The sequence below is a fragment of the Tenrec ecaudatus genome, chromosome 13 (genome assembly GCF_050624435.1).
Source record: "Tenrec ecaudatus isolate mTenEca1 chromosome 13, mTenEca1.hap1, whole genome shotgun sequence".
Taxonomy (NCBI): domain Eukaryota; kingdom Metazoa; phylum Chordata; class Mammalia; order Afrosoricida; family Tenrecidae; genus Tenrec; species Tenrec ecaudatus.
The window spans coordinates 79,316,064-79,336,145 of record NC_134542.1 but is presented as its reverse complement, the minus strand read 5'-3'; the positions used below and the strand labels follow the sequence as shown (position 1 = coordinate 79,336,145).

General features: G+C 44.7%; 1 protein-coding gene across 10 annotated transcripts in view; it reads right to left on the bottom strand.

The window, feature by feature from the left end:
- Positions 1–20,082, bottom strand: part of RBMS1 (RNA binding motif single stranded interacting protein 1) — a 266,113-nt gene that overhangs the window by 8,497 nt on the left and 237,534 nt on the right. For 4 of the 10 annotated variants that reach the window (XM_075529646.1, XM_075529645.1, XM_075529649.1 and 1 more), the window contains exons 7-11: positions 7,584–7,699; positions 5,236–5,285; positions 5,016–5,109; positions 2,308–2,355; positions 1,358–1,408 (exon numbers count right to left, since the gene is read on the bottom strand). In XM_075529646.1, the coding sequence (XP_075385761.1) occupies positions 1,358–1,408; positions 2,308–2,355; positions 5,016–5,109; positions 5,236–5,285; positions 7,584–7,699 (359 nt within the window). Of the gene's footprint in view, positions 1–1,329; positions 1,409–2,307; positions 2,356–5,015; positions 5,110–5,235; positions 5,286–7,583; positions 7,700–20,082 lie in introns of all 10 variants that reach the window. The other 6 variants (XM_075529648.1, XM_075529652.1, XM_075529650.1 and 3 more) reach the window with 5 other exon arrangements.

The window sequence follows — 20,082 nt, the reverse complement described above, 5'->3', positions numbered from 1 at the left end:
TCAGATTGACATATGACTGAAACTGCACATTTTCTTTAAAAAACCAACCTATTTAAAATCAACATAATGATACACTATTACCTTATAAATGAAACTATGTGGTACCACATATCTATATGAAGTTTATTCTATTTAACGTTTTACAACATTTGGGATATTGTAAGGGTTGACTTTTTCTAAAGGTTGCTTGGGTCGGTCAGCCTGACAGTATCTGGTGCATTGCTTGTCATTACATTTGATGGTTACTTTCTAAAAAGTTTTGGACTATGTTTATAGTTATTACTGAAGTAATGCTTTCATGAATGAAACCAATTGACGGGAATTAAAACTCAATGTTTGAGTCAAGTTGATGCGTATTTGTGGAGCTAAGTATACCACACAAAGAACTTCGAGACTAGAAGGCTTAAAAGAAAGTGAATTTGGATGTATGTATTTGTCTCATTAAGTGGATACAAGTCTACATAAATGGTAGGGGCAAATGTAAACGGTTTCTGTATTTTTCATTGAGGAAAACGAAATGTGTCACAGTGAAGCAGTCTCTAAGCCTACTGGAAAACTTTTAAAACCTGTTTCAATTAACCCAACCAAATGGAGTGATCTCTGAAAAGAACAGTAGGTACACCATATAATAAGATGGTGTCCAGCTAACTCAGCTTGAAAACGTAATACATAAGCACAGTAAATGCTCACATGACTAAAGCAATCCCAGTTTTCACTCTGTATAAAGAACATTTCTACTTTAGCATTTATAATTTCCATAGAGAATCTAAGTAACACTGGTGACATTCTCTAGATTTTGAAGATGTTATATCTATATTAATCAGGGTGTAAAAAATGAGACCTGCACTTGGGGTGAGTGGTAGGGAGGTCGAAAAGAAGGTAAAATGAGCCTGTATTAGGGGCGATAAAAGTTTATAGAAAAATTGGTGGTGATGACTGAACACTATATCACAACTGTACAGGTGACCTAAATTTGTTAAAATGACAAAGGTTGCCGATCCTATACATTTACCGCAATTAAAAAAAACCCAGTATTCATTTCTTTGCTCTTAAAAATATTTAGCCTCTCAAATGAATGATCTTTTAAAGAACTGCTATGGTTAAGAAAACCGTGCCTTGCCTCCAGTCTGATACAGTTTAACTTCTGAAAGCTTGTAAATTCAACTGACTGACTACCATTTGGTGGAAGCCTTACAGTGAACTTGCCCATGCTCACATTCTTTCCCCAAACCTTTGAAAAGTCCGCATCGATTCAATGGCAGTGAGGGCTACTGTTTTTGGAGAATGGTTTTAAGCCAAAGATGATGTGCACAGGGCTTGCTTATGAACCACAAAGCCATGCGGAGGAGAAACTCACGGGGGGCTGTAGGATGTACGGCTGAGGCTGCATCCACGAAGGACTTTGCACCTGGAAAAGGATTTTGAAAGAAACAGTGATTTCCATTGGCATGCCGACCTGTTTCTCTAGAGCTCTCTTTAATCATGTTACAAATCGACAGAAGGAAAATAAGGAACAACACTATCAATGATTAAAAAGATTAAGGTAGTTAGAGTTCTTGGCGAACTGGTCACTCTGAATGGGATGAAATGATTATTTAGAACCCATTTCCATTTGCCCACTCAAGAAGTATTTACTGAGTATCAGGCACCAAGGTTAAAAAAAAAAAAAGTGAGTAAGACATGGGCCCCACCCCTGAAGAAGTTTACAGTGTAAGCAAGGGAACTAAACACACACACTGTTCAAATAAACAGTGAAAAGTGTTACAATCAAGGTATGAGGTAGGTACTTTTGGAAAACCAGACGAATGAGGACTAATTCCAGCACATCTTATGAGAAACTAATCCTTAAGGAATGTGCTTATTGAGTTAGTTAAGAATGACCGAATTCAATCATTCTTTGATCTGTAGGACATTAGGTTTCAGAAACCTTGTCTGACGGTTAACACTTTCTAGTTAGTGTGAAAAATAAAATCTGAATTCCAATGGAAGAAATTAAGCGTTAGGACCAGATGCTGATATCTACTTCCAAAAGGGCATCTGCACAGCAGACCCTGGGTACTGAGATACGAGGAGTCGGGTTCTGTGCCGAAAAGCAAGCGTGGTAGCCTGCACTTGATAAAGAAATCCAGCGAGTGCATTTCTTGATGCCCACAACGTTTCAGCGTCTATTCCAGTCTTAAAACACGGTCCCGTTGCTAACTGGGAACAACAGGACCCGCCTGTGTCCTATCCCTTACTATGACATTCAGAGGTGCTACAGAGAAGGGGTGGGGAAGAGTCATGGGGGAAGAATGTATTGCGATTTACCTTGATCGCAGAGCCCCGATACTTGTTTTCTCTGGTTTCCTTTGCCACCTAAGGCAGACCAAAGTTAAGTGCTTCTGCCTTGTTAACATTTCCGTTAGCTGGACTGCAGCCTTTCCCCCTGGGGAGATGGGTGGGTTCTTGCAGATGCCAATTTCTCAAATCCAATTACATCAGCATATGGGAGGAGAGAGGCCCACTCCAGCGGGAGTGCAGGGCTGTCCCCCGCGGAGCACGGGGAGGCCAGCAGCTCCGGCCTGGGCCAGATGGCCCGTTTTCTGTATGCTTCCGTGGTCTTAATAGCGTTACGGGGTTAAGGCGCTATGACATCTAATCCAAGTTTCCTTCTGAAGTAGCAAATCAGCTGCTGTCAATTTCCAGTCCTCACGTTCCCCTAATTATAAAATGGGAATAATAATCTTTGCTCTGTGAAAGCTTTACCGTGGTGGGCCCTTCAGCTCTTGTAGGCCACGGACCCCTTAGAAACCTGATGAGAGCTACAGCCCTTTCTCTAACTAACCATGTACACGAGAGCAACACTGCACACAATTTAGGGGATTACAGGCTGTTTCAAGCTCATCCACGGACCCTGTAGGTTCCTGGACTCACTGGTGGAGAAGCAAAGCTTGGGGGTGGGGTGGGGGCACTTCACTGTCATACGAGCCAAATGAAATTCTACTTGTGTCTTCCAGGAAGCGCACAATGGCCAGGAGAAGAGAGCAGGCTGGTGAAGCAGTGGTGTAGTGGTTACGTGTTGGGCTAACTGCAAGATCAGTTCAAAACCACCAGCTGCTCTGCGGGAGAATTGGGGCGTTCAACTCCCGTAAAGAGTTAAGAGTTTGGGAAACACAGGCCAGTCCGACCCTGTCCTATAGCGTTGCTATGAGTTAGAATCGATTGGATGGCAGGGAGTTTCCACCTAACCATATAAAAATCTATTTCCAACACAGATTTCCTAATGTTTTTCTTCTAGGAAATGATCTCTGAGCCCCAATAGCACCCTGCATTTACAGGAAAACAAGGCAAGTGGGGGGGGGGCGGCGTGCTGGTGGCTTTAATAGATCTCTTTGTAGCAGCACAGATTCAAATTAATAAATCCATGCTCTCTCATTTGCCTAAGAATAAACTTACGGCCCCCTTTAATTTCAGGGATGCACAGATACGGCAGAGGTTTCCAAGTTCAGATCATTAGGAAAGAAGGCTCCCTCTCAACATCAGACCCAGGAAAGGTTTACTTGGGAAAATTTACAGGGGCGAATCTCATTGATGCTTATGGATTAAAGAAAAAGTACAAGTTTTAGGGCCAAATGCATTAACAAGGCATTAAATGCTTTAATATTATGCCGAGCTCATCAAAACATCGGCATAAGCCCCACACCCACAGAGAGGGGAAAAAATTAAATTAAATTAATGACAACCCAGGGAAAGAAAAGGGGCTCAAAGTGGAGGGAGGCCAGGAATTCCATTTTAAAACTTGAATTCCAGATTGCTCCCTGAACTCAGAGGGTTGACAACTGGTTACAATTTCACCGATCTAAATGACTGCATTTAATCAGGTTGTTTAATGCTTCTTTTAATAGAATCTTTTTGTTATTACATGTTACTTTCACATTTTGAGGGAGAATCAGCTATATGATATTGCTTACGTTGACCAATTCACTATCAGAAGTCTAATAAACATGCTCTTCTCAGCCAGCTAATCCCAAATGCTAATGATGATAGTAATAATCCCAGATGGCTAACGTTTATCGCTGAGCACTTTATGCCCATCATCTCATGTCACTGCTGCAACCCGTGTAGGACAGGACGGTGATTATTATCCCCATTTTACGGATGAGGAAGTGAAGGCCTTCAGACGCTAAATAACACAGCGATTAGATTAGACACTGTAGTCGCCTAACCCCAGAAATCAGGGCTACAACATCTACTTCAGTTGTTTCACACACAAGAATACACAAGTCAATTTAGTTTATGTCGCACAGGATCCCAACAATCAACAAAAGAACGTTAGACTTCCAAGTGACTGTCATGGAACCCACTAGAATGTTCATGCCTAAGCCAAGGCAATACCCCAATAGAGGCACTGGGAGACAGGGCAAATGCATGCACACCCCTGGGTTCACGGAGAAGACGCGCTAAGCCTGCAATAAAACCAAATGAGTATTACAACAAGGTGCTTAATGGGATCTTGTTTCCAGGCTGGGAATGTAACTTAAGATAAAGCCTCCTGCCAAAATCACCGAAAGAGGGAGCCGCCTATTCTTTTGGCTTCGAATCTCACTACAGTGCTCATTTAACATTACCCAACAGAGACACACATCTTCCCTTAGCAATACGTTCACTTGCTGTATTGCCAGTTTCTGCTGACAAAAGAACAAGGGCCGGTGTATACATCTATGACTTTTTGAAAAACAAACCCTAGTGCCAATTCTCTCGAAGCTTCAGTTTCAGGGTTCTGTTGGGTGCAAGGGCAAGGTCTACTGGAGAGGACGGGTCTGGGTTCATCCTAATTCAGTCTCCCTGACTTACATTCCCCTACCCACTGAAGCCCATCACTGCTTCGAATAAAGCGGCGGCTTAGTCTAACCTGGGGTTGTTAAGCAGCACGGCAGTTCACTATGAATGCAAAGCATTTTAAGACACATGAAAATGTTGCGGTGATTCACGGTCGGCAAGATGTCATACTGTTGCCGAACCCTAAAGGTACAAACCTGGTAAGCAGACACGGGAGATGCAATATAGGGTGTAAGAGAAGTTTGAGTGATCATTCGGTTTGTAGCAATACTGTATGGTGAAGGATAAAATCTAGAACAAACACAAAAGTCTTTATTAAGTAATCCTTTAAATAGAATAATTCACGGAACAAATGTCTGATATCCTCCACCTTCAGAATCTCCCTCCAGTCACTAAGCATTGATTGCAATGACATACCCGTTCTGAAGAGCAGCTGCAGTCGGGTCATAAGTAAGTGTCATTCCAGCCTACAGGTAAGAGAAAGAAACAGAAGCATCCATTCAGAAAAGCATAGTTTTGAAAAACCCCGTTTCTTAGAAATGATACCACAAACAGAGATGGGATAGTGGCATTTTATGAAGAGTTTGTTAGACAAATATAATGATTGATTCAGAATTAAGCTCCAGAGTGTCGCTGTCTCATATGTGAGCCAACAGCCACACGTACATGCTAAGTTTAAGTTAAGCATTCAGTCCGTCTAGCACACTATTTGCGGTGGAAGCTACCTGTGGCTAGTGGCTCTGATTGAAGAGCACAGATTATAGAGGATTTTCCCTGGGCAGCACGCCTTCCGAGAGCTTCCTGAGCTAGTCTGTCATTGAGAAGAATACGGAGAACTGGGGGGCTTAGACTGTTATTACGGAAAGACCATTTCCTCCCTAAAGAAAACTGTTCAAGAGAATTCCGGAAAATACCCAGTGACAGACACACTATTCATTTTACATTTAAAAAGTAGAATATTATTTAGGACAATTTCTGAATAACTGTAAAATCAAAGCCTTTGGAGAAACCATGACAGTAAGACCAAAAGAAAAACAAAAACAAACCCTAAAGGCTAATCGACGTTGAAGTATTTCTTGTAGCAATTTAAAGCGGTTTTACAATTTTTATGTATTTCACTGGTCAACAGTTAGTTCCATCATCTTTTGCACCAGTGGGCTAAAATAGGTCCATACGTGTGTCCGTTCCAAAGAAAGATGATCTACTCGCATGTGGGAATTATTTGAACATTATCATCAATATCACAGGCAAATCCAATTTTGTTGAAGATAATTAAATTCTAACTGAATTCAGAAGATGTGGTGCAAGGCTAACATCTCTAGTCTCAGATGAATTTGGGCTGAAAACAGAGACTACCAGAAAGATGTTTACTTGTGAATTCGTGATTCTGCAAGGCGATACTGTGTGTTTTAAAATCAGGAAAGGTGGAGCATGGTGGTAGCCGTTCGTCATAGTTAATCAATCTGTATAACGAAGCTGGACTACATGAAGAAGAAATGGCATCAGGATTGGAGGTAGTCTATGAACAGTCTTATTAATATGCAGACGACACAACCGTGGTCTGGAAAGAGAAAGCTTGAAGCTCTGATGTGGGTCAGAAACTGCAGCTTTCAGAATGAATTACACATAACTAAAACCAAAGTCCACGTAAGTGGACCGATAGAAAACTTCATGCTTAGCCAGAAGATTGAAGATGTCAAGGATTTCATTTTACTTGGATCCACAATCAACATGCATGACAGTAAAAACAGTCAAGAAATCAAAGATCTGGGCAAATCTGCATATGATCACTATAAAAGGGTTCAAAAGCAAAGATGTCACTCTGAAACCAAGGTTTTCCCCTACTCAAGTCATTGCATTGTCAATGGCTTCATTTGTATTCTATCGCATGACCAGAAGCACCCATGCATGGAAGAACTAAGGTCAGGATGCTCCTTGAACGTGAGGATGGAGGGAGAATACCAGAGGCCTATTTCCAATAGAATTCCCACAAATATATCTTGGGCTCCCGCCGTCATCCATAGCCTTCTGCAAACCAGATTCTCTTAGGCTCTGGTACTAATCCCTCCTCTGATGGCAGATTATATGATTTACAATCCTTCAGTGGCTGACGATGGTGTGCTTCGTCCATGTGGACTTAGTTGACATCTGACTTAAAAGGTTGCTTGTTTGGAGACAAGCCTTTAAGACCTCAGATGCTATTTTAGCTGATAGCCAGGCACCATCTAATGTCTTCACCACACTTGGCTAGAGCACCCATATCCTCTGCCTCCCCTTCCCGAGGGCAAGTATTGAGCAGGGTCTTGATATAAGAGCTCACTGAGGATGCCCAGACTTCATCTTATGTACTTTGGACACATCTTTGGGAGGGACCAGTCCCTGGAGGAGGACATCATACTTGGTAAAAAAGAAGGTCACAGGCAAAGAGGACTCTTAATGAGATGGATTGACAGAGTGACTGCAATAATAGGCTCAGACATAGTAATGACTGTACAGGTGTAATAAGACTGGGCCATTTCATTCTCTTGTATGTAGGGTCACTATGAGTTGGAACCAACTTGAGGCCAGCTAACACCACCGCCAATCTTTTGTCCATCTAAAGAATCATCACTCCCTAAGCAACACATGCACTTGGAGAGTTTCAGTTTGACACCACTTGTAAGAAAGTTTAACCTTGGCATCTCTTTTGGAATCATGGCGGTCAAGCCAACATGCCTTTGTGTTATGACGTAACATGCACACTGAAGTTTTAAGAAAGGACTTACAAGTCTCACCTCTCCTTCTCTATGCCACGGTCTTCCATTAGGGATGTATTTGTTTGGATTCTGTCTCTTCTTCTGTCCTCCATCCGCAAACTTACACAATAAAGGTTCTGTAGGAGCTGAATAAATAGCAGAAAATACCAAGACATCAAAACTCTATGTGTGTGGATGACAAGATAAATATAATTGAAGTCCTTGTATGAACAGGAGCCACGCTAGCGCAATAAAGCAAATGATAAAGCACTTTACAAGCCAAAGTTTACTGAAAACCCTTATAGAATTACCCAACGGTAAAAATGGCGAAGACAAAGGAATCATTTGCACGAGTCTTCATTCTGAGCTCGCTCCAATTCCAACTCTACACATAAGAGCCAACATCCGCTGCAGATGCACATAAGCTTGTGCCAATTACTTCCCAAACTTAAAAAAGCTTCCTGCCATAATTCTTCAGAAAAACTGTCTCTTTCCCCCAGTGCTCATACCACTTTGGCTTTTAATGACAGTATCTGCAACTATCCGAGTGTGGTTATTTATGTACGTAGGTGGATAGGTTTCCTCTGCCACAGGGGGTCAGTGACATGTTTTTTTTGTTTTTAAGTCTAACACTGTATTCTCAGTACCTAAAGTCTCATGCATTGTGTAGACATTTATGAAATCTTGGCTGAATATATCCAACCAACCAAACCCACAGCCATCAAGTTAATTCAGACTCAGTGGTAGGTGGATTTGAACCACTGGCCTTACGGTTAGAAGCCCAACACACGATCCATTGGACAACCAAGGTTCTGCTCAATGAATCTAAGTAGGTCTAACTCATTTGGCTTTGGCCATGGCATTGAAGCTGCCTACTGTAACAAGCACATAATACCTGCACACTCAACGTAAAGGCTTCTCTGTAGGTGGAATCAGGCAATTTGGTGTCACTTTACTGTCTACCTGTCCCACAACACGATCTAAGGAACAACCCAAGACATTCAAATGCAGAAGCAATAGATGTGTGACATTATGAGGATATAGTTTCATCGGCATTAGGAAAAAGGTGACGCTACATGCTGTCCAGGACTTCCTGAGTTTTGCTTTTGCTTTTGCAGTGTGCTCCGAATGTTGAGCCTTTCTCTCTCTGTTTCTAGTTAGTGTACTAAAGGCAATCACACCTTCCTGTCTGGTTCCCACATTTCGTCCTTTGTCTACTGTAGAACCATGATTACTACTTTCACATTCTGCTTTAAAGTTAAATAACCATGAAGCGAAAAATATTACTGGTGGAAAATGTACTCCTTTCTCCTTTACCTCTCATTATCCTAATTCATCTCTTATTTTATATCACCATTCCCCACCCACTAATGACAGGGTGGAGGCAATGGTGCCTCTCAACACTGCTCTGCCATCAACACAAAACCACCCCCATTGGCATTCCTTCGCCGTGAGCTGTCTAGGCTGCTGCTCGACCCTCCTTCTCCAGTCTCTGGGCCATGGCCCACACTAGAGGGAGGGGCTGGGATGCGAACTCACTGCAGTCATGGCTACTGTACTCTAGGTGTGAGGGAGCAGGAGTAGAAACTTAAGGTCCCTGATGAGAATAAGAGAGAGCTTTGGCCCGACCATGCACACAATTGTCTTTTGTGTGTCTCCCAACTTCCACTGTATTTGAATGCTATCTACCAGGCTTTCGTAAACTTACCAACTGCATGTTAGACCTATACTCCTAATCTTTTTAAGAAACGCCATGGATTGTTCTGGAAAAGTCCACCTTCACTGACAATCACTGATGGTAAAGAAGTTCAATGAAGAGAAAGAGAGGGAGAGGGAAGGAGGGAGGGAGGGGAGAGAGAGAGAGAGAGAGAGAGAGAGAGAGAGAGAGAGAGAGAGAGAGAGAGAGAGAGAGAGAGAGAGAGAGTTCTCATCCCTGCTGATGTGTTTAATTCTATAGCAAGGCAGATCCACAAAATGCTAACACCTGTTAAGGGTATATTACTCGAGCAGAGCATTTCAGTCGATCACCAAGATTTTCTCGAGTTAGCCACCAAGAGTGTTAGCAGTTTGCCCCTCCCAGCGACTCTGGAATATTTAAAGACAAATGGACAAATGGAACCTAAGACCTGAACAATATAGCATTCAAGTACAAGAAGAGAATAAAAGGCACTTCCCCAAGTAAGGACTTAGTTTACACCTGGAATCCCCTTCACCGAAGTTACTGGTCACAACCACACCTTCATAGGCGCTATATATATATATATATATAAAATCACACACACCCTGGATAAATTTCCAGTAGTGAAATCCTGTTTCTACATGTAAGCATGCAAATGTGTTATTTTTGTGAGGGGCTGTGGTGTGTCTCTGCCACGGTTGTGGGGAATGCCTTGATTTCAAGAATCACCTTGATTTCAAAGCACAAATTAAAAATTGGGTGGTAGTGGTGGTGGGACCCTTAAGGCCTGAATCTCTAGAGTGCTACAATGTCTCTAGCACCCTGAGATGTTTTCCCAAAGATGGTCAAGGTCACAGGGGCTTGTCTCCACACAGCCCTTAATTCGTGTCACCGTCCCGTGGGTCTTCGCTGCAAGGAAACAATTTTATCTATGGGACTTCCTACACTGGAATTTACCCTTTTTGCTTTTAAACAGTTTCACTTGCTCCAGTAAGCGATGCCAGGGGACTGTAATGGGCATATGCATCATCTTTTCCGGATAAAGAAGCCATCAGCTTGGACTTGGTGAGGAAGTGCCCTCGAGCCGCCCAGGCAGGCGGGCAGGCTCAAAATGAAGGCAGTTTCGTGGCAGGATCCTGGCAAATCACAGTAGAAGCTCAACATTTGTTGAAAGGCCAGCTTGTCCCTGTCTGCGGATAATTTGCTTCCAAAACATTTTTAGTCGAGACTTCCCTGGCACAGAATAAGAAACCCCATGTGACAATGAAGCCTGCTAAAAATGTACAGTGATTAGTGTAAAAACCAAGTGAGTTACCATGACATGTTTGCAAATCCGTCATTTAAAAGAAAGGCCGGTGCAGGCTATTGTTTAGTTTCCCCAAGCACTCACTATACTTAACCACCTGGCTTTGTACTCCCACGAAGGCATTTCCCCCATTTCTAAATGCAAAAACACGGTAAGTACTTAAAGCAGCTTGCAAGCTGGCCAGGTGTTTCGCACCTTAGGAAGCAACATGTATTGTGAAGGGCTTTGCTCCTTGCCATGGAATCAAATCCGACTCATAAGCAGCCTGCGGACAGAGCAGAACTGCCCCTGTGGGTGTCAGCCTGTCACTCTTTACAGGAGAAAGCCCCATCTTCCTGAGGCATGGCAGGTGGTTTCGAATTGCTAGCCTGCTGTTAGCAGCCCAATGGGTCACCAAGCACACCACCCCGGGGCTCCTAAGGGAGATGAGAGTGCCCAGTGCTCCCTGTGAAGCCACTGAAGAGTCTGACAGCTTTTTTTTTCACCAACAAGATTTGCTGTAGCTTACGTATCAGCCAAAAAAGTCTTGAGTTCCTCCCATGTGCCAGCCGTAGTTACAATGCTGGGGCTACAATGGCGGCTAAGACAAGACACCTTGTTTTCATGGGTCTGGAGTCTAATGGGGATGACAACATACTCAATCTTATGAAAAGCCACTTAATTATTCGAGTGTTCTTTTTTAAAAAAATCATCTTATTGGGGGCTTGTACAACTCTTATCACAATCCTTACATGCATCCATTGTGTCAAACACATTTGTTGCCCTCATCAGTCTCAAAACATTTGCTTTCTACTTAAGTCCTGGGTATCAGCTCCTCATTTCCCCCCTCACTGCCCCCCCTATAAATTATTATTTTGTCGTATCTTACACTGTCCGATGTCTCGCTTCATCCACTTTTCTGTTGTCCGTCCCCCAGGGAGGGGGTTATATGTGGATCCTTGTAATCGGTTCCCCCTTTCTACCCCACCTCCCGTCCACCCTCCCGGTATTGCTACTCTCACCACTGGTCCTGAAGGGTTCATCTGGCCTGGATTCCCTGTATTTCCAGTTGCTATCTGTTCCAGTGTACATCCTCTGGTCTAGCTAGATTTGTACGGTAGAGCTGGGATCATGATAGTTTGGGGGGTGGGGGGGAGGAAGCATTTAAGAACTAGAGGAAAGTTTTATGTTTCATCATTGCTTCACTGCACCTTGACAGGCTCACCTCCTCTTCTCAACCCTTCTGTAAGGGGATGTCCAGTGGTCTACAGATGGGCTTTGGGTCCCCACTCTGCACTGCCCCTCATTCTCAATGATATATTTTGTTCTTTGATGCCTGACACCTGATCCCTTCGACACCTTGTGATCACACAGGCGGGTGTGCTTCTTTCATGTGGGTTCTGTTGCTTCTGAGCTAGATGGCCCCTGTTTAACTTCAAGTCTTTAAGACCCCAGACGCTATCTCTTTTGATAGCCAGGCCCTATCAGCTTTCTTCACCACATGCCCCCAGTTTGTCTTCAGCGATTGTGTTGGGAAGGTGAGCATAATGGAAGGCCAGGTTAATAGAACAAAGTGTTCTTGCATTGAGGGAGTACTTGAGTGGAGGCCCAATGTCCATCTGTGATCTTAATACTAAACCTATAAATATATGCACATAGATCTATTTCCATCATCATAAAAGAGATGTTTGCTTTTAATAAGAATTCTACCTGGAAGAGAAAGAAAATACTTCTAGTTGCTTTTACAATGGCTTTTATATGCACTTGGCTCATTGTATGAAAAAACTTATCCCTAAAAGTTAATGTTTTACTTCAGGAAGCTTTGACCATGTGCCTCAGAAGAGCAAAGTGCTGGAAGAGGTGAAGAACTCTGTAGGCATTTTAAAAGACAAAGGGGCCGGATTTTCAGTGACTTATACCCTGAGGACAAATAAGGGCTCACGATTTGTTATATTTTTTGGATGAAAAAACAAACACAAAAACACACATATCTGTATGACAGCTAATGAATTTTTAATTGTGCATGAGCTTGTCGCAAAATGAAACCATCAGATGATGGGCATCTCTTGTGGCACAAAACTAAACCCCGTGGCTTTTCTGGTACCTACTCAAAGGGTTTCAGGCTGGAAAGCTTAGCGGCACTCTGTGCCGGCATTAGCTTGATCTACGGGATGGGCCTGCACAGGCCACTCCCTGCTTGGCCTTTAGAAGAGAGATACTGATGATGACTGAGCTGCCATGAATACTAATTAGGTGACAGAACAATCAGTTTGTATATTTTAACTTAACTCTTACTAGTAGGTAACAGCCTATCATATGTTCAACGTGGTCTCTGGACGGGCAGCTCTTCACTGTATAGTGCAAAACAGCAATGGCAAAAAGCTCCAAGTGATTTGTGACTTCCAATATATTGCCGTATTAAAACTGTACAAAGTAATATAAAATCGCCCCTTATTAACTGATCTTTGGGAAACATGCCATGGATTTTAGGCGAATGCAGCTTTTAGGTGCGTCCTTCGGAGCTGTCCTCCATATTATCCACCCCCAAATAAAAATTTTTGTTCACCCGAACCATCAGCAAATGTGTCTTCAAAGACTTGACAACTGTTAAAAACATGGGGCGTCTGTTGAAAGCCCTAGGAAACATCACAGATGCAAACACTGATCTAATATTTTTTAGCATCTCCTAAGAGCCGTCTCAGGGGTCAGTGGGTGGTACAAATAAGCAAGCACTTGAAGGGCTGGTGGTCTGAACCCACCTATAAACACATAGGAGGGCAGGTCTTGAGAGGGCGGGTCAGAGCTCTGAGAGCCGGACAGAGCAGCTCTACTCTGCACACCTGGGGTCCCCATGAGGCAGAGTCGACTCAACTGCAACCAACAAGAACCATCCCAGGAAATCACATGGCTGGGCTGCCAATTTGCCCTCAGTGGGGCTTTACCAGTGGGCGACCTTTTCACAAATGCCAATTTCCTGGCATGATCAATCCCTCTTAAAAGATTATCGACCTGCTGGGATGATGCCCGAGAAGACTTAGTGCACATCTCTACCCAGTATCTTTCCCTTCGACACATCCTCAGGCACAAACTTTACAGCAATTTAGGATCAAATGCTTCTGTTTGATAGTTATCCCCCAAGTCACCCCAGGAGTGACTGCGGCACATGTTCTGAGGTCCTGCTCAAGGATGTAAAAAAGTGGCTTGGGGGAACCAGCCTTCGCCATAGTTTCTAACCAAGAGGACCCTTTCCTCACTGTTCTCCCAGGCAGAGGCTGGCAGCAATGGCAGCGGGAGAGATTGCAGCTTTGCTCATGCCGAGTATTTTATCCTCATCGACGTTTTGCAAAACATACACTATCCTTGATAAGACGCTCTCCGACCAGCTGTGGAACACTGGACCACTCAGCAACTGGACGTAGCTTTGTTTTCTTACCATGTTGGCTCCTTCTAATGTCTGTTAACAACATGTTCTATTTTCTACAGTCAGGGACTATGGAGGGTACTTTGTTAAGAAAACAAAATTAGGATCCAGGAAATGCTGTCTGTGTCTGGTGCATAGCATTTCCTCCTTTAACTCCCTTTTGTTTGCAAATAAACTGTGCTCCTACTCCAGCGCCACGCAGAGCTGTAGCATCTGCACACAGACGCTCTTCTTCCCGCACCTGTCTGTTCCACTGCTGACGTTCCTCCTGCCCTCAACCTTGTGGATGGAGTGTCTCCACCTCCCGCTCAGTTTGCAGGAAGGGCGACTGGTAAAGTTTTCAATACATTCCCGTGTTACTGTCACTTCTAAAGGGTTTGGTTTAGATTCCTATTGGAATTCTTCCAGTCCTTACTGTCTGTCTCACCAAAGAAGGGCTACGTGTTGGTGAAATAAGAACAATATTAAATAAGGTGAAATAGATGGATCTGTGTCACCCAACAGTCCATCATACAAGTACATACTTTGAAGTTTATTTTGAAGCACACATTTGCACACACTTGCACACCCAAATCTACATCCATATTTATTTTTCATATTTGTAAAGACAGGGTTGTAGCCTCTTCCACCATTTACACTGACATATTGTTATAAACTCTTTTTATTTGAGAAGATATCTCAGATACTTTTATCTTTTTTGCCAAATATATAATTTACACTGTCCGTGTGGCTGGGGGCCTTCTTTCTCTCTTCGATCCCAGGCCCTCCCACTACACAGTACAGGGGTTAGAACAATGGCTTTGAAATTTGGCTCGGCCAATTTATTAGCGAGTGACTCTGGATACACCATTCAACATTTCTGATCTAAGAAGCTGTGAAATGAGATTACAAATAGTTTCTCCTTCAAAAGAATATTTAGATGACCACAGAGAATACTTACAATAGCTCAATCAATCTGAACTCCTTGCTGGGGAGCTGATTTCCACCCACTGAGCCCCTGACGGGCAGAGGAGAACTACCCCACAGGGGTTCCAAAGCTGTTGTCGGTTCGAAAACAGACCACCACATGGGTCTCCCATGGAGCCGCTGTGCATCCAAACTGGTCAGCAGCTGAGTGCTTAACTTCAGCACCACCAGGGCTCCTCTCCTAACGACTCGTTCTTAGTCCTAAGACCTCCGAAGACTCGGTGCGTTTGAATGTGGTACTGGCAAAGGATGATTATTCATTTTTCTGCTGTCCAAATAAAGAACGAACAAATCCGACTCGGAAGAAGAACCGTCAGGAAATTCTCCTGAGACATAAGGATGGTGAAAAAGTTCGTCTTGTGTACTTTGGACGCGCAGCTCCTGCTCCTGGAGAAGCACATGGGACCCCGTGCTTGGGGACATAGAGAGGACGACAATCAATGAGATGGACTGACATGGGACTGCATCTACTGGACAGCAGGTCCAGGACCTGGCAGCAGCTCTGTAGTACAGAGCCACTCTGAGTCAGAACTGACACGATGGCAACTCACGGCGACATGGTGCGTGCTACCGTGACGACAAAGAAGAGCTCCAAATGTGGAATTATTTCTGGAGGATAATTTCCCAAGAGGGGGACATCTGGTTCAGAAGTTATAAACTCAAGTTTTAGAAATGGGCCGATTTTCGTTAGGCATTTATTCTGAGGGGCTGCCTGAGCTGGCTGCGGCTGCTGCCCTGGTTTCTTAGAGAACGGTGTTCAAATTGCGGTGATGGATGACACTACTGGCAAATGCATTTTCAAAGACGGCTTCACAGCGACACCCACATCTTCCACGCAAGAGCCTGGGAGTTTTTCATCAAATCGTCCTCTAACACTGACTGCCCTTCCTTGGCAGAACCTTAGTGGGTACGGGAGCGACCCTTCCTGCCCGGGGTCAGGCCCATCACAGAGCTCCCAGCGCGCAGAGTGCAAACCTGGTCTGTATGGGGCCGTGGCTCCGGGTCCCTGCCCCTGCCACTGTGAGTCTGGGGTGTGCAGCAGAGCCCTTGTCCCACTGACCACCCCGGAATGCTTCCGTGCATTCCTCTGCACAGCACTGATCCATCCTGAGAGAGCAGCCCTGGGCAGGTGGGTGTAGACAAAGGCTGCACATAGGCTCCATTCTCCTTACTGTATGAACCAAGTAAGGGAGGGCTGAGCAGACCCCGATCCCAAAGGTGTGATCACATCGTCCTAAAAGGACCAGGACGCCATACAGTTCTGCAGGTATTTCTTTCGTCTGAGAGCTGCCAACACTCTGCGTTTACAGAGTAATGATGCTTAAGAAAACATTAAGTGAGCAAAATGGGCAATAAAAAAATCTCCCAAAAATTGCCAGGCTTTCTTCCTAGCGTCATAATTTTTCCTTCACACATTACACTTTCTGCCTCCTGGCACACAGCAGTGGCCTAATAATATCACTTGCACAAAGGGAGTGATTCAATGGGATAAGATCAGTTTGCAGGCGTTGCTGGGCACATGCCCGATCTGAAAAGTCAGAGAACAGAGAAAGCAGATGTCTATGGAGGAAGCCAAGCCAAGCCTAGCCAAGCCAAACCCAACCAAACTCACTGCCAGTTGGTGGGTTCTGATCAATTACTAGCCCTATACAACAGAGCAGAACTGTCCTTGTGGATTTCCAATGTTTCTGAGGCTGTTCATCTTTAGAGGAGCAGAAAGCATTCCCCTGCGGAGCAACTGGCAACCCTGAAGCCAGGAACCCAGTGCGTAACCCACTACACCACCGGGGTTCCTGTGGGGGTTTCCAACCGTCCCAGATGTTCTTCACTGAAGATGTTTATGACACACACAATCTGGGTGATGTGACAGACCAGTCACCAGTGTGACACCAGGAATCAAACTCGCTTCACAAAGCCAGGGACTAGGCACGCTTTCTTTCTTTAACCGTATGCCTTAAGCACACAGGCCTTCTTAAGATTCCCTTGCCATTGATATATTGGCAGAGTCTGGACAGACGATGGTCACCGTGCCTCCTGCAGCCCTGAAGACACAGACGGCCTTTGCGCATCTGGGCAGGAGACTCTCATAGACCCAAGACAGCCATGTGGGGCAGGCAGGGCACTGGGCTGCTTGCAGAGCTCGGGCAGTTCCAGCCCATGGGTCCTGTGCATGGCTTTCTCAGTGGCGACACGCTCCTCCAAGGAGTCACTCGGCAGGTTTTTTAGACAAATCTTTGAATCACAACCATATGTCCCCATGGACAGGGCTCTGGGTTTGGGCACTGGCTCTAGAGAACGCAAACTCCCCAGCCATCATTTCTACCCTTCCCGCTGGCGGAAACCATCACCATACTACTTCAATCCACAATGGGAGTCTTAGTGAGCACATGAACCAGGTTCAAGAGAACTTCTTTGTGGAATGCACCTAGACTGCTCCCCAAAGAAGTCCCGGTGCTTTTATGTTGGTGGGGGATGGGGTGGCACAGAGGGCTTCAAAGCAAATCTGATTTATCGCAAAGGAGTCAGCATGCAAAACTCGGGCAAGTCAAAATACACAGCAATGCTTAGATGTTACCAAGGGGCAGGGGAAAGGATGGGTTCACGGGGAGTGATTGATAAGGTCTTACAAATATTTTTTTTTTCAACAAACCGTCATGTATATTTTAAAAATAATTTTCCTTTAAAAATAGGAGGGGGTGTTTCATGTGAAAAAACAGTAATACCAAAACCCAGATTCACTGCCACCGAGTTGATTCTGATTCATGGAGACCCCATCGGGCAGGGGTCCCTGTGGGTTTCCAAGACCGTGACGTGACTGCGGGAACACACAGCCTGCTCTTTCTCCCGTGGAGCGGCTGGTGGTAGACATGGAAGAGTCCAAGCGCTTTCAAAAGCAGCCAAAGACAAGTGATTGCCTTAAACAATTGCTAAGTGGTGCATTCAGGTTTTCTAGAACTATCTACGTACGTACATGTATTACATTCTACTCCATGTCCCTGGCCAGGATGGGTCTGGGTGGCATCGGGTGGGGTGGGGGGCATGAAAGGTGTGTGTCTTAACAAGAGGAGGGCGACATCAGAAAACAGGGTCTACTCACGTGCATAGCGGATCTCCTTTCACTCACCTGTCCACTGATTTCCTTAGGCACGCCACAGTTACAGAGAGCCTAAGACGGGTGTCCTCACACTTTTTAAACAGGGGACCAGTTCACTGTCCCTCACACCGTTAGAGGGCTGGAGTATAGTTTAAAAAAAACTATGAACAAATTCCTATGCACATTGCACATTTCTTATTTTGAAGTAAAAACAACAACAACAACAAACAAACGGGGAAAAAAACACCCAGCGGGCTGGATAAATGTCCTCGGCGGGGGCAGCATGTGGCCCGTGGGCTGTAGTTTGAGGACGGATGGCCTAAGCCATCACTCGGTTTTGTAATTTTCAGAAAGTGTCTTTTCTGGGGTGGTGGTGGTCGGGGAAGGGCTCTGTCTCCAGTCTACCATCCATTGACTCCTCTTCTGTGTTTGGCTGAATGCCCCGGCCATTTGCAAACTGCCAGTCATGCAAGAACCTGAGTCCTCTGACAGACACCAAGCAGAGGCTTCGAATGCCAGCTACATAACTTGCATCACTAAACAACCCATCCTCTGACTGTACTTAAGGACTATTATGTCTGCCTGGCAATGCACCTGCACATTAAGGTGAAAGCTCGTTCCATCTACCCAGGCCTAACGATACGTTTTATTTATTTATTTTTAATCTGGTTCTGCCGAAAACAATCATCTGCTCTCTGCGGAGGAACTGATGATGTGGAGCCATCCGTCAGGCGGGGAAGCTGAGGTCAGAGAACAGGATCCAATGACAGATGGTGGGCCACGTTAGTGCTATATGATACGAACCCAAAATCTAGAGACATTCCAAGCCCTTTCAAATCCTATTGTGCGTTCTCAAGCTGTCTGGAAACTTATTTCTGAGAAAAGTTGAGTTCACCGGAGTCACATCACATATTCCAAACTCATGCCTAAGGGCTCTTCAAACTCACTCACATGCAAAGAGGTATCCAAAAAGTCCTGAAAACAGCCCTGACTATTGTGATGAGCTCTATGTGCAAAGTGCTCTTGAGAGCTACTTGGCGGCATCTCCTGCTATCCGGGGAAGCACGGGCGGTCTCTATCTAGCACACCTTTTCAAAACAACAGCCCAGAGGTACAGTGGGCGAGAGGAGATCAAGGGGAGCAGAAATCAAGGAGTTCAAGAAGGAAGAGAAGGTTTTGAAACCGATTATGGTAGCAACTGTACCACACTGCCTGATGAGATTGATATGGTATCTATATTAGCTCCCAATAAAATGATTTAGGGAAAAAAATAGAGCCCATGTCCTTAAAGAACTCATAATCTAGTTGAGTACCAGGACTAATACACCTCTCATTAAGCATTAGAAAATGGACAGAAATGTAAGAGGTGATTCAGAACAAAGACACCTGCCTTTGGCTTTAACTTCCAGGCGTGCTCTCCACGGTAGTGATGCCGGTGGAGGGGAAATGCTAGGAGAGGATCCTCTGCTGGTTGTCCAGGAGCAGAGAATCTCACAATCATTTACACGTGGTTTGGAAATCACGGCCATTTTTCCCTTGCATGAGTATGACCAGTGACCCCGCTTCCAAGAACAGAGTGAAAAGATAGAACCAGCAAGTTCTCAAGAGAAAAAAAGAAAAAGCTGTCCTGACATCGACTTCATTCAAAGAACGGGCAGATCCTCTCTCAGACCACTATGAGATAAAACCAAAGAAACCCAAGATATTTCCTGCACCCCATCCATCTTCTTTCTCAAACTTTCTCCGGGGCCTAAGAAAACATGGAGAACACAAGTAACTGGATGAACAGCTCTTCAGCCGGACGAACAGCGAGAGGCTGACTGTGCAGGCGCAAGCAAAGAAAACACCAAGGATCGTCTAGACTGATCTCGTCTCCCATGAAGCTATGCTGAGATCCTACCACCACCATCCCCCACCCTCCCACGTTGGTGAAGGTGCCCTTACTTAGAAAGGTTTCGGAAGACGGCATTGGCTAGGTGAGTATAAGGTCACGCTGGAGTAGGGTGAGTCTCAATCCTTTGGATGAATGTCCTTAAAAGGAAGTCACACAAGCCCAGAGGCAGAGGGAAGCACCCAGGTCAAGGT